The sequence below is a fragment of the Dipteris shenzhenensis genome, chromosome 15 (assembly GCF_047967505.1).
Source record: "Dipteris shenzhenensis isolate YYH24624 ecotype China chromosome 15, Dip_SZ_1.0, whole genome shotgun sequence".
Taxonomy (NCBI): domain Eukaryota; kingdom Viridiplantae; phylum Streptophyta; class Polypodiopsida; order Gleicheniales; family Dipteridaceae; genus Dipteris; species Dipteris shenzhenensis.
Window position 1 is genome coordinate 12,227,136 of NC_141610.1, and position 14,915 is coordinate 12,242,050.

A 14,915-nucleotide genomic window follows, 5' to 3' on the forward strand; every position below is an offset into this window, starting at 1 on the left:
TCGAGGGAGGAGGGAGGTTTGGGGTAGAGAGGAGGCTTGGGGAGGGAGTTTCATGCTCCACGTGGCGGCGGTTAGAGGCAAAGCTGCATAGTCTAACCCGCACGCAATCCAGCCACGTGTTGCTCTAGATTCGAACCCACGCACAGTCACAGTTTGACCTGCGCACAGTCCAGCCACGTGTCGCTCCTGCGCACAATCTGACCCTCATACAGTTTGACTCGCGCACAGTTTGCACAATCTGACAGAGAGAGAGAGAGAGAGAGAGGGGGGGGAGGAGAGAGAGAGTGTAATAAATGGGGGTTGTGGGCCTGCGACCAGACTGCACTGAATGCAGAGAGCAGCCACGTAGTGTGCGACACGAGGCAGAACGTGCCATGTGGCACGGAGAGGAGTGTAATTCAGACAAATGGAGGAACGCCATGTGGCACAGAGTAGAGGGCAAATGGCATGGCCCGTGGGTCCGCGTGAGACAAACACTGAGAGGGCATATATATATATAATCATATATTATCTGTTATAAATATACGATTTATTTTATATTTTATATAATATAAGTAATATATTATCTTATATCTAATATAATATAATTATATATATATATTATTTATTTATTTATAAGACAATTGTCCCACTATAGAGAGAGGAAGGAAGACAAAGCCAGATAAGAAAGAGACGGGAAGATACGAGAGAGAGAGAGAGAGGGAGAAGAGAGAGAGAGAGGGAGAAGAGAGAGAGAGAGAGAGAGAGAGAGAGAGAGAGAGAAGAGAGAGAGAGAGATGGGAGAGGAAGAGAGCAAGAGAAAGTAGAGAGAGAGAGAGAGAGAGAGAGAGAGAGAGAGAGACATAAGCGAGGAGGGGAGAGAGGGAGAGAGACAAGAGAGAGACAGAGAGAGCGAGAGATCAGCAATCGACATCTACATCCCCGCCTCCCACACCTATCGTGATACTCAGGTCCATCACCTTTGGCCCTTCATGCTCCTTACCGCTCTTTGTAAGCCTTCCCCTCTTCTTGTTGGTCATGCAACATCCCAACACAATCAACGACACATGCAAACCACCAACACGAACATGCAAACGACCAACATGTACTCCATGATTTCCTTTGATGCAATCGAAGCTCCAAAACGCTCTGCTCCATCCGCGTCCTCTTCCGTAGGGCCACTGCTCGCACTCTGGCCATCCTCTGCTCCTTATCGTCGTGTGTCTCGGGCTCCATCTCCACAAACACACCTTTATTGCGGCCACGTGCCTCCTTCACATCGTGGGCTCAATCTATCATCATGCACGCACTGCTTCAACTGATGATGGAGGCTCAATCTAATCAAGGAGGGCTCTTAATAGCCCTCTCACTGGCGTTCTTCCACTGCACACGCGGCTACCACGGTGGCAAACTCTCTAGATCCCCCCCTCCCACCATTCAACCACTCTACCCCCCCCCTCCCCTCCCCCCTTTTTTCGCCCAATCCACTTCCCCCTTGGGGGCCTAATGGCTTTGTTTATTCTATCTCCCTAATAATTATTGGCTTCATTTATTCCTAAAATCTATATCTTCCTAATAGCTTCGTTTTTTCCGCTGAGACCACTTGCAGCATACTGGTAATTTTCTGAAGAAAATTATGGTAGCTTTTGGTAGGAGGCTGCGTGGAGGCTTCATTTATTCCTAAAATCATGGAGATCACAAAGGCTTCATATTTCCACCAACTAATTGCTTTGTTTATTCGTTGTTTGATGGCTGATCAACCTAAGCTTGAACTTGATTAATCACACTTGAGTGGTAGCTCGTTGAGAGGCAGTGTACGGTGAGAGGGAGGTAGCGCGATGAGAGGTGGTTGACTGAGATGGAGGGGGGCCTCTCCTTTTTATAGCTTGCGGGAGGCGGTGAAGACCCGACTGCAGAATCTCGATGACCCAGAAGCTTTCCTAAGTCGAATTTAATTATCACCTTCAATTGGGCCTTTCCTTTTCACCCCTTCTCCCCCTCCCACAAGAACTAATGCTCTAATACCAATTTTCTACCCCCTTGGGGAATCGATTAAGTGTGAGCAAAAGAGGGGGAGAGGAGTGAAAATAGTTGACAATAGATTACGTAAAAAATGGATGATATAAAATGGGTGTTTAATGCAAATGACTTAACTTTACAATAGATTAAGTAATTATTGGGTGTTTAGTGAACCAAATGCCCTAATAAAGGTCGGTTAGCCCTCTGGTTTTGTGATCTCTTGCTCTCCCTCTCGGCCAACGCTTGGCGGTCGTGCTTTTGCTTTCCGCTGTCTTTGCAAGACCTTTACGTTCTGCCGGCTCGTTTGAGTTTCACATCGCAGATTAAGGGTTTTCTGCACGTATCCTTAGTGCGGAAATCTCCGTTTCGACGTGCCGAATGGAGGTCCTTGATGGAGAGATTGCCCGGGCGCAGGAGGAGCGGCGAAAGATGCAGGAAGAGCTTGCTGCCCTAACTTCTGTAAGCTTCGACAAGGAGCTTTATGGTGCGGGGAACAGGTTCGAAGGTTACGAAAGATCAATTCCTGTCAACGAAGAAGAGGATGATCAAGATCCGACCGAAAGGGAAGTTGCTAGGAGGCTTGCTTCGTACACTGCGCCAAAGTCTCTACTTTCAGATCTGCCCAGGGGTCCTGAATCTGCGGAGGATGATTTTGGTTTCAAGAAGCCCCAGAGGATCATAGACAGGGAGGATGATTACAGAAAAAGGAGGCTGAACCGTATCATATCACCCGAGCGAAATGATGCGTTTGCGATGGGGGATAAGACTCCAGATGCTGCAGTTCGGACGTATACAGATGTTATGAGAGAGGAGGCACTCAAGCGAGAAAAAGAAGAGACACTCCGGCTTATAGCAAAGAAGCACCAGGAAGAAGCTGAGAGAAAAGGTAAAGATGTTTCTGCAAAGGCACAAGCACCTGTGACCACCGCGCAGCAGGCTGTGAACTCTCAGAAGCGCCGTAACAGGTGGGATCAATCGACCGAACAGGATGATGCAAAGAGGGCGAAGGCAACTTCTGAGTGGGATGCTCCTGATGCCACTCCCGGGCCAACTAAATGGGATGCCACACCCACACCGGGTAGGGCTGGTGTGGAAGCTACTCCTGTTGCTTCAAGGAGGAATCGATGGGATGAAACACCCACTCCAGGTCGTTTGGCTGATTCGGATGCAACCCCGACTGGTGGAGTCACTCCCGGTGCTACCCCCGCCGGTTTGAATTGGGATGCAACTCCTAAGGTCCCTGGTTTTGCTACACCAACTCCAAAGAAGCAGCGGTCTCGATGGGATGAAACACCGGCTACCATGGGTAGTGCAACGCCTATGCCAGGTGCAACGCCGTCTGCTTTCACTCCTGGTGTTACTCCCGTGGGAGGAATCGAGCTTGCTACCCCCACGCCAACGACAATTGCTTTGCGTGGTGCTATAACCCCAGAACAGTACAATCTTTTGAGATGGGAACGCGATATTGAAGAGAGGAATCGACCCCTGTCTGACGAGGAGCTTGATGCCATGTTTCCGGAGGAAGGCTACAAAAAATTGGACCCACCTGCTTCTTACGTCCCCATCCGTACCCCCGCGCGAAAACTTCTTGCAACCCCAACTCCTTTGGTTGGGACACCACTGTATGCAATTCCAGAAGAAAACAGGGGTCAGCAATATGATGTGCCTAAAGAAGCTCCAGGAGGTTTGCCTTTCATGAAGCCTGAAGATTATCAACACTTTGGTGCACTCCTCAATGAAGAAGACGAGGACAAGCTGACGCCAGAGGAGAGCAAGGAACGTAAGATTATGAAGCTTCTTTTGAAGGTTAAAAATGGCACACCCCCTCAAAGAAAGACTGCTTTGCGTCAGTTGACTGATAAAGCGAGAGAGTTTGGTGCTGGTCCTCTCTTCAATCAAATTCTTCCGTTATTGATGTCTCCAACTCTTGAAGATCAGGAAAGGCATCTCCTCGTCAAGGTAATAGACAGGGTTTTGTACAAGCTGGATGAATTGGTACGGCCATTTGTCCATAAGATCCTCGTTGTCATTGAGCCTCTCTTAATTGACGAAGATTATTATGCTCGTGTAGAGGGGAGAGAAATCATCTCAAATCTTAGCAAGGCAGCTGGACTGGCAACCATGATTGCCGCAATGAGACCTGATATAGATAATATTGATGAGTATGTGCGAAATACCACTGCTAGGGCATTTAGTGTTGTTGCATCAGCTCTTGGAATTCCTGCACTGTTGCCTTTCCTGAAGGCTGTTTGTCAAAGTAAAAAGTCCTGGCAGGCTCGACATACTGGTATAAAGATTGTGCAGCAAATTGCGATACTGATGGGGTGTGCTGTTCTTCCACATCTGAAATCCTTGGTGGAGATTATTGAGCATGGTCTGAATGATGAAAATCAGAAGGTGCGGACAATCACAGCATTGTCACTTGCTGCTCTTGCAGAAGCCGCAGCCCCTTATGGCATAGAGAGCTTCGATTCAGTCCTAAAGCCACTTTGGAAAGGTATCAGATCACACAGAGGAAAGGTCCTTGCTGCTTTTCTCAAAGCAATCGGTTTTATCATTCCTCTTATGGATGCAATGTATGCCAGCTATTATACAAAGGAAGTGATGGTAATCCTTATTAGAGAGTTCCAGTCTCCTGATGAAGAAATGAAGAAAATAGTATTGAAAGTTGTCAAGCAATGTGTGAGTACAGAAGGAGTTGAAGCAGATTACATCAGGGTGGAGATCCTTCCGGAGTTCTTTCGTAATTTCTGGGTTAGAAGGATGGCTCTAGATCGCAGGAACTATCGACAGCTTGTGGACACGACAGTGGAAATTGCCAACAAGGTTGGTGTAGCTGATATAGTTGGAAGAGTTGTGGAAGACTTAAAGGATGAAAGTGAACCATACCGAAGGATGGTGATGGAGACAATAGAGAAAGTGATCACAGACCTTGGGTCTTCAGATATAGATGCTCGCCTTGAAGAGCTGCTTATTGACGGAATCTTGTATGCTTTCCAGGAGCAAACAAGTGATGATGCTAATGTGATGCTTAATGGCTTTGGGGCAGTAGTGAATGCTTTAGGCCAACGTGTTAAACCATATCTACCCCAGATATGTGGCACGATCAAGTGGCGGCTGAATAACAAGAGTGCAAAAGTAAGGCAACAAGCAGCTGATCTTATCTCTCGGATTGCAGTTGTAATGAAGCAATGCTCTGAGGAGCAGCTTATGGGTCATCTTGGTGTGGTTTTATATGAATATTTGGGGGAGGAGTACCCGGAAGTTCTTGGGTCCATATTGGGTGCATTAAAGGGCATTGTAAATGTAATTGGTATGACAAAAATGACTCCTCCCATCAAGGACTTGCTTCCCCGTTTAACACCAATTTTAAAGAACAGACATGAGAAGGTTCAAGAGAATTGCATTGATCTAGTGGGGAGAATTGCTGACAGAGGAGCTGAGTTTGTGCCAGCCCGGGAGTGGATGCGAATATGTTTTGAGCTCCTGGAAATGCTTAAAGCTCACAAAAAAGGGATCAGGAGAGCCACTGTGAATACATTTGGATACATTGCTAAAGCTATTGGTCCACAAGATGTCCTAGCTACTCTTCTTAACAATTTGAAGGTGCAAGAGCGTCAAAATCGAGTCTGTACCACTGTGGCCATTGCTATTGTTGCTGAAACTTGTTCCCCATTCACTGTCTTACCAGCTCTTATGAATGAATACAGGGTTCCTGAGTTGAATGTGCAAAATGGGGTGTTGAAGTCTCTCTCATTTCTGTTTGAATATATCGGGGAGATGGGAAAAGATTATATCTATGCAGTTACTCCACTTCTAGAAGATGCTCTCATGGATCGAGATTTAGTTCACAGGCAGACTGCAGCGTCAGCAGTGAAGCATATGGCTCTAGGGGTAGCTGGGCTTGGTTGTGAGGATGCGCTGGTACATCTTCTCAATTATGTATGGCCTAATATTTTTGAGACTTCTCCTCACGTGATAAATGCTGTGACTGAAGCTATTGAGGGGATGCGAGTTGCCCTGGGACCTGCAGTTGTTCTCAATTATTGCCTGCAAGGTCTTTTCCATCCAGCAAGAAAAGTTCGCGAGGTTTATTGGAAAATCTATAATTCTTTGTATATAGGCTCCCAGGATGGTTTAGTTGCAGCTTATCCAGTCCTGGAGGATGAAGTTCACAACATATATAGCAGGCCCGAGTTGGGAATGTTTGTCTAAAGGTGCTAGACTCTAGTCTGCAGTGCATTTTAATATGTTTTTAATCCTGTGAGTCTTTGTTAAAGCCTCAATAAATCCATTCAATAGCTTGATTTACTTATATTTCTGGAGTCAAACATACATAAAATGGCGAGTGGCTTGCATCGCCATATGTCTTTTGAAACTAGTGAATGGTTTATTCTTCATGTCAGATGTGGCAAGGTGCTGTGCAAAGAGAAGGTTTGAGCAGCAACGCACAGAATGATCTGTTTCTATGTCCTTTCAGTACTTCAGATTTGCAGAAGAAAGGGATTTCAATGTTGACCTGAACTCTGTGTTAAAAGGTGAGGTTTTATCATGTTGTCGGGGATTAGCGTCACTTTGTAGTTTTATTATTGGGGTAGGAAGTTTGTCTGGTGTAGTAGGTTTGGGTGGGATGCCCATATTTTTATTTGATGTAATATGATATGCATTTTAGAGATGGAAGGTTTGAAGCTTTTTGTGTACAGCTTCCAGCATGATGTACATGTCAATCATTAATGCAGCTTGGCTTTGCTATGTGTTGCAGAAGCACGTTGATTAGCTGTGTGGCTCTTAACCCCTTAGCACTCCATCTTTTGTGGGGCACTGCTGCAAACAGCCACATGAGAATTTTATCACTAGGGGACGATAAAAAATTGACAGATGGAAGTTCCTTCATAGTGGCAACCAGCTACTTAATACTTTGTTACCTTTCACCAATCAGATTACTACTTGTGTATATTTCTTGTGGAGTGTATACATTGAACACACTAAAATGATCAAAGCTGCTTGTCTAAATGATCATAGGTACTCGTACTATGCTTTGCTTGTTACTGCTTTGTCTCAACTTGTACTGCAGGTTGCCTTTACAAAAGCTGAGCATGTTTTCTGTACAGCTCAGGATCTAAGTTGACGTGTGCAATGCACACATGCACTTGTGCTGTATTAGTCTGTATGAGGAGTTGTCCCACATACATGGTGTATGCTTTCACATCCTTGTATCTTTCTTATTATTTGTTTCCTTGTTTGTGTTTTTCACACTGATGCCACTTATTTCTTGCTAGTAATGGGAGGCCTTTGGATGGTTGAGTTGAAAGCAAGGTGATCATATCAAGGATTTGAGAGTGCAAAGTCTGATCTCGTAGACAATAGTACCTTCCTGTTCCATTTGATTGTTGTGCTATGGAAGTTATCTAGTGCTAGCCTCATAGTGCTAGCCTCATCATTGGGAAGTCTCTGACACTGTTGTATGCAAAATGTGGATGTAATTGCTTTAAATGTAGGTGACAATTATTGATTGCTGATGGGGTGACCATAATTATTGTGTATGTTGATTGCTTATGGGGTGACCATGATTATCGTGTATGATCTCAAGCTTGCTTTTGATGGTCTTTGCACTTTCGTTAGCATTTAGTCTGGTAATTATGATTCCACCATGTTCGAGTTTTCTTCTTGATTTGAGTGCTAACTGCAGTGAGCTTACTTTTTTCAGGCTTGGTTGATATTCCAAATTCAGTTCAGACGTTCACGTACTGAAGCTCTTTTGAACAGACGCTAGAAATATGAAGGGAAGATAGTTAAATTTCCAAGAAATTAATCTATAATTGGTTTTCTTTTGTAGACAACATTTTGGTTTCTTTTTTACATTCCCTCACAGACACAAAATGAGAGAACATGGCAATATGTGATTGTCGAGCACAATCTTTTGCCCACTGCATAGTCACGTTGGCTCCAATACATTCACTAGAACACAACGGACCCTCAGTGCATGCCAGGTAACACATCTCGTTTGCGAGTAATGAGAGCAAGAATAGCTAGAGAATTGTATGCAATGGCCACTAATATGTTGGTCTGAAGAAGGTGATCAACTTTCTGCTCAAGGTTACCTGGTGGGCAAGATGTTCTTGTTCCCCTCCTTGGAATTGCTCCCTTTGATGGGTAAAGCTACCAGTGTTACAGGAGTTTTTTTTTGCAAAGAAACTGTCACAGGAGTTAAAAAAAGTATTATCACATGTTCTTGTGTCAATGCATGCTTGTTGCCCCTGATAAAGCGAGTGTTTCTGTATCGGGCATGTGAACTAAACGACTCTCTCAATAGCCTTTAGGACTATCTCACCAGACTGAATTGAAAGAGATTCAACACGCGCTTGCTGAATAGAGAATCACTGGGTGCTGTTGGCCCCTTCTAGCATATATTTTTCTGTATTTACTGGATTAGAATGCCAAAAGGCTGAATGATTAAAATTATAGTGAAGATGGAGTGGAGAGGGGCAGACTGCTGCTCTTCTCCTATCGTTTACAAGGCTGCAAATGGGGCTTTGCTGAAAGCCCAATGAAGGGCTGCTTAACTGATGAAGGCTGAGAACCGAAGCCAAGATGAAGGGAATGAAGGGGAGTGGGGGTTGTTATAGCCGGGCTCCCGCTTGCTGCTGTAAGCTGACCTGAAGGAGGCCAACTGGAACAGGTGGGCTGTCCTGGAAGAAGCCAACCCTGATGCTTACATGGCTGGCCTGTTTGTAACAAGCTGAGTATGCTGATGTGGCTGATTGCCACATCAGCCTGTTGACCCCCCTCTGCTGCTGCAGACACCGTGTGGCAGTATGGCTGTTCAACCTTGCAGGTACTCTATCTGCTGCTGATTGTCCCAGGGATGATGTAGCATCTTGCGTGGCTGCTACATGGACTTGTATGCTGCTATGTGCTCCTAAGACAAGCTACATGGCTGCTGTCCATCTGTTTGCTGTTCCTACTGCCAAGAGGGCAGCATGTCCATATGTCCCGGGGATGATGTAGCATCTTGCGTGGCTGCTACATGGACTTGTATGCTGCTATGTGCTCCTAAGACAAGCTACATGGCTGCTGTCCATCTGTTTGCTGTTCCTACTGCCAAGAGGGCAGCATGTCCATAGGCAGAAGCATGCCCATAATCCCCTCTTTCGCTGAAGCTGAACTAAGGAGCCTGCTTGTATGTGTAAGGAATCAGATAAAATTCATCTTCAAGCAAGGGTGCCTTCGTGGGAGCTGGGATGCTTTAACTTATCTGTGTCGCGCGTGGGCAGCCTGCTGGTACTCTTCTTGAAGCTGTGAAGCAAAATCTGCTCTGGCCCAATCACCTTTGCATCTCCGACAACCTTGGGCTGTGCTGCCTTTGGAATCTCCATCAATTTGGTCCCTTAAGCTATTACACACTAAACATTGGATGCATGGTCTACTTCTTGGGCAATGGAAGTTCCTTCATTAGTTGTCGACGAGCTGTATGATGGGGATGGGGAGTGGACCATAACTCTGTGAGAGCTGACACTTTTTCTTGATTCACTTTTATAATCCCTATACTCCCGAGGTAAAGCCACCAAATCTTAATCCATTGATCTTCTGTGTACTCGATATCTAGTTGGTGTGGGTGTCCTAAGCGTCTTGTGCCTTGACAGTCTTCTCCTTCATAGACTCCAGAATCTGCTCATAACTCTAGGAGATTGCCTCTACTTCATAAACCTCCTCTGAAGTCTTGGTGATGAGACTTGAACTTTTTTACCAAATTATGCTTCATAGGGAGTCCTACCCACATTGGATGAATCTGTGTTGTACAGAAGTCCGAACGAAATATACTCTGGTATGTTGGATATGAGCTGAGATCTTGGTCTGGCTATTGGATGAAGGATTGAAACTGCTATAGAAGCTCAGTTGTGTATCGAAGTTGTCAATCAAAGCCCTTTAAAGGCCACTAGTAACTTGGGAGTCATTGTATTTCTGGGATACCTACATTAGATACAGGAGCTTGGCCTTGGTGACGACAATTCTCTTCCATGAATTTAGCATGCAAACTTGCTAAATCTCTCCTCCATGGTTAAACACATCCCGCAGAGTTCAGATGGTAACGAACTCTATGCCAATTTGCTCAAAGGGCTGATACAAAGTCTCAAGAGATTGGATTAAGTTTCCATAAGGTTAGTCGACAATGAGAAACACATGCCCATCTCTCCAAAGCTGTGCTGAAAGAATTTTACTTTGTGGCTTCTCCAAGGTGTCGTAAATACCTCAATGTCCACTAGTTCATGTGAGTGTCATGCTTTTCCTACCGAGAGCATTGGCTGCAGTAAAGGGGGAAAAGAAGTACAATCATGAGGAATTGAGACTTAATAGTCCTTTTTAGCACTCTCAAATTCCTCTTATTGCCCATGTTTTGATATTGATGTTCCCTACCTTATATACAAGCTCCTTCCATTTCCTTCAGGTCTGCTCTCTCTCTCTCTCTCTGTCTCTCTCTCTCTTCTTTTCGCTTTGCGAAAGATTTCGGAATCCTTTGAAACCCAGGTGGTAGCTTAAGCTTGGGTACCAATGAGAGTCTAAACGTAGCTTTGCTTACTAAGTTATTTTTATTTTTCATTTCTCTCCTTTTCTCATAATTTAGCTTAAAGTCAATTACAAACTCCCTTCTTTTCTTTGTTCTTTTGCTTTTTTAATAAATAATTTAAAATTTAAGAGTGGATATATTCTCTCTCTCTCTCTCTCTCTCTCTCTCTCTCTCTCTCTCTCTCTCTCTCTCTCTCTCGCTCTATTCTTTTCGCTTCTCAAAAGATTTTGGAATCCTTCGAAATGCAGGTGGTAGCTTAGGCTTGGGTACTGATGAGAGTGTAAGGGTAGCTTTGCAAGCTATTTTTATTTTCATCTCTCTCCTTTTCTCATAATTTTGCTTAAATTCAATTACAAACTACCTTCTTTTTCTTTGTTCTTTTGCTTTTTTAATAAAGAATTTAATATTTAAGAGTGGACATGTGTTGGAATGGTCACCTCCCCATCTGTATGCCCCCATATGAGGAGAGCATGGGGGAGGGAGACCTAGGGCAGTACCCCACAGAAAAAGAGAGAAAGGGGCTGCCACATGGACAGCATCATGGCTGTCATGTGGGCAGCACATCTAGAGAAGACCCGGGACAGGTGGCACAACTGTACGGATCAGTACGGGCTGCTGCAGGGCAGTGTACGGAAGGTGTGCAGGGTGCGCCAGGGTCCGGACAAGGGCTGAGCAGAGGTGGATCAGTAGCAGCATGGAGTCGCACTGTTGCAGCAGGTATTGGGCAGGTCTATGGCCTGCAAACAAGGCTGGCAGGTGGCGGGGTAGGCAGTCCAAAGGGGCTGGGCCCTGCATGGAACAAAGGGCTGGCAAAGGGCCCTAAATAGGGCTGGATAGGCAGCCAACCAACCAACCTTCTGGTCGGTTGGTTAGGGTTGCTACAGACCAGCCAGTCGGCCCAATTAGGGCTGGCTGGTCGGTTGGTTCTGGAGGGCCTTGTGCCCTATATAAGGAGGGTCTTTTGGTGCCCTCATATCTCATTCTCTGGAGCAGCAGATTTACAGCAGATAGGAGCAGCAGACAGGGCTTCCTTGGGCCTTTTCCCAGGAGGTGAAGGAGACCTAAAGAAGGCTGCAGACTGAGCTAGTAAGTGCTGCCTACCTAGGCTGGATTACAGGCAGTAAGGTAGAGAAAACCATTCTGGACAGAAAATCTACAGACGCTCGAGGTGGAGCACGCGAGCCCGAGTCTAGAGAGAGCCAGCAGATAGGAGAAGTACCTTGTGGTAAGATCAGAGGACCACACCATTGGTGGTACTCTGGATCTATCTCTTTTGTATTGTGTCCATAGCTTTGGACGGAAATACATTATTTTGGTAGTTTCTCTATCTGGCTGGTTCATTGTCTATTGATGAGTCTGCACATCTATTTTATGCACATAAGTTAAGAAGTTTGTGATTCCACACCCCACACCACACTGTGTGAGCTCCTGGGCTATTCTACCAGTCTTCTGCTGTACGTACCCTCTGTTGGGTCATTTCTAACAACATATTCTAGTCTTATGAAGGTATTTATATTTTTCTTCAGTCTCTTTTGCTACCCTTGTCCTACCTGTCCTTTAGCTTAAGCTTGGGTAGAGTGTAAGCATAGCTTTGCTTACTAAGTTATTTTTATTTTTCATTTTCTCCTTCTCTCATAATTTTACTTAAAAGTCAATCACAAACTCCCTTCTTTTCTTTGTTCTTTTGCATTTTTTATAAAGAATTTAATATTCAATAGTGGATATATTCTAGTCTTATGAAGATATATATATATTTCTTCAGTCTCTTTTGCTACCCTTGTCCTACCCCCCTTTCTTACATTGGTCCTAGAGCCCAAACTAGGCGTCTGTAGTACTTCCTCCCTCCCCCTCCAGCTATTCCTTTTTCTGCAGCCTGCCTTCATTTCCAACTGCAACCAATGTCAAGGATACGTTCAAGCAAGTGAGATCAGTAATTGCTCAACACCAATGCCACACTCTAGCTTCTCCACCTGGTGAAAGTCATGAAGCAAATGGTTGAACGTCTTTAAGTGGAACCTTCTTCTCAAACCGAATGCATCTACTTCGTAGTGTCTAATCAATTTGAACTATACTTGAGCCTCTGTTCCAACAACAGACTCTACAACATAATGTACCACCACGTCAATTTGAAGGAGCCGCATCCCATCATCCAACACAGATTCAAATGGTAAGGGCAGAGATGTTAAAAATGAAATTCAGACAATGCCCTTGACCCCAGCTGGCTAAAGAGCTGCACCCAAGAAGTAAATAGGTGGTTCGGCTCCTATGCTCATAGAATAGCAGCCTCGATGCCGTTGCGATGTTGCCGTATGTAAACTCTTGCTCCAGCAGGGCAATGGCACTATTGGCATTGATGGCATACTATCCGATGCCCCGTTGTAATACTCGTGCTCTCTACCAAATGATGTGTGGCAAGAGATGCCTTCTCAGCGTTACGTTGCCGTGAGGTGAACAAAGGCCGATTTACTTAGCCTTTAAATGGCTTTGTAATAGTAGCAGTTTCAGTAGGATAGCAGCCATCCGATAAGCATAGTGGTAATTTGTGCCCAGGCCTATTCCTATAAAGGGGGGCCCTGTTGTACCTTGTACTCATAACTTGAATGTCATTGAATAAACAACACTTTATTGAACTAGGAATCTACATCCTAGCGTCTTGCTAATGCAGCCCCTCACAAACCATCGATGCCCATGGGTTTTCAGGTACTCTCATTGTGGTTATGCATTTCATGATTACATGCTGTTGTGTCCTTTTGTTCCCAGCTGCTATCCCTAGGCTTCTCTAGCTAGTGGTTGAGGGCAGATTTAGCAGGCCTGTTAGCTGGGTTAGCTACATTGGTATTAGAGCTCTTTTCATGGGATTTTGTGGATAAGTTCTTGTTGTTTCATTTTGAAACTTGGAGCATGGGCTCGAGCATTGGGCCTACCTCTCTGCAAAAAATTGTCAGGGACAGATGCCCTGTCTCCTAAGGACATGTGTCAGCTGGTGAGACCCTCGAAAATCAAGGCTGCTCTGATCTGTACGATTCTTATATAATTGTGACCGGGCTGATCCCTGATCATAAGCTCTAAATTGTTGTGAAATTCCCCATTTGGGCCTTTCTCAATATTCAGTGATGCAGGCAGTAACCTTATTGTGCAGCGATCTAGAGATCTGCTCCTCCAAATGCCAATTTGATTACATATCAGGGAGTTGCCCAGCTGCAGCAAACACTATGCCAGGTTTGGTTTGTCATCAGAGCTCATTTGCCCCTTCTTTGCATCGAAATTGGCTCTCAAGTGGCACATTTACTGTCAGCTGTTAATGTCTGTATTCAGATCTCGAAATTTGGGGCTTCCAATCCTTAATTGCAATTCCTGTTCTATTCTACCCTACTCATGCCTAAACTGGAACATTTGTGGTGAGCCTTCAATCACTGAATTAGGGCAATCTGTGTATCTGTCTCGTGGACAGTGAATCTGATAATTGGCATTATACTGCTCAGGTAAAGTTGTCTAAACAGTGTACAGAATGTTTCTACATAGTGTTCAAACAGTGCTTCTACAGGGTTCAATAAGTGTTTCTACAGTGTTTTGGCAGTGAATCCACTGTTCAGACAGTGTTTCTAAATCTCAAACAGAGATTAGGTAGTGTTCTGAACAGTGCATCAAATCTGAGTTATAAACATGCCTACAAGAAGGCCTGGAAGTCAGTATTGGAAGCAGCCTAATTTCCTTGGGCAATTTACTTGGTTTGTAATAGCAGTACTTTTAGTAGGATGGCATAATGTTGCCACATGGCATCCTAGGACGGCCATCCCATAAGCATAGTAGTAATTTGTGCCCAGGCCTATTCCTATAAAAGGGGCCCTGGCCCCTGCTGTACCTTGCACTCATAACTTGAATGCTATTTAATAAACAGCACTTTGCAGCTGAGCTCTGCTTGCTATAGGCTGAACTAGGATCTACATCCTAGCCTGTTCCTTGTGCAGCCCCTCACAGGCCATGGATGTCCACCGGTTTCCAGGTACTCTCATTGTGATTATATGCTGTTCTGTGCTTTTGTTCCTAGCTGCTATCCCTAGGCTTCTTTAGCTAGTGGTTTAGGGCAGATCTAGCACGCTTTGTGAGGTCATTCCACTAACAATGTCCTTACCTTAGCATTTTCTGATTTGCTACAGCCTTTGTAGGGGATGGGATCGCAGCAGAGGCTGTAGAGAAAGGGACGAATTTGCTAGAGAGGCTCTGACTGGACAGAAGAGATTCATTGTTGAGAGACCATCAGGAAATGACCAAACAGAGAGGTTATATTGTAGAGGCTCTGTCAGGGAATTACCATACAGCTGGATGAGGCCAGGAAACAGCTCTGTGGGCA

General features: G+C 45.0%; 1 protein-coding gene across 2 annotated transcripts; it reads left to right on the forward strand.

The window, feature by feature from the left end:
- The first annotated feature begins 2,213 nt into the window (after positions 1–2,213).
- On the forward strand, positions 2,214–8,120 carry LOC147893375 (splicing factor). Of its 2 annotated transcripts, XM_087385463.1 has the most exons (6): positions 2,214–6,215; positions 6,400–6,536; positions 6,761–7,193; positions 7,278–7,314; positions 7,497–7,538; positions 7,706–8,119. In XM_087385463.1, exon 1 carries the CDS (start codon positions 2,377–2,379, stop codon positions 6,211–6,213), a length of 3,837 nt encoding a protein of 1,278 aa, XP_087241589.1. In that variant the 5' UTR covers positions 2,214–2,376; the 3' UTR covers positions 6,214–6,215; positions 6,400–6,536; positions 6,761–7,193; positions 7,278–7,314; positions 7,497–7,538; positions 7,706–8,119. The 2 variants fall into 2 exon arrangements, with proteins under 2 accessions (XP_087241589.1, XP_087241587.1); XM_087385461.1 differs by having other exon boundaries at positions 6,761–7,314; positions 7,706–8,120.
- Positions 8,121–14,915: the final 6,795 nt, after the last annotated feature.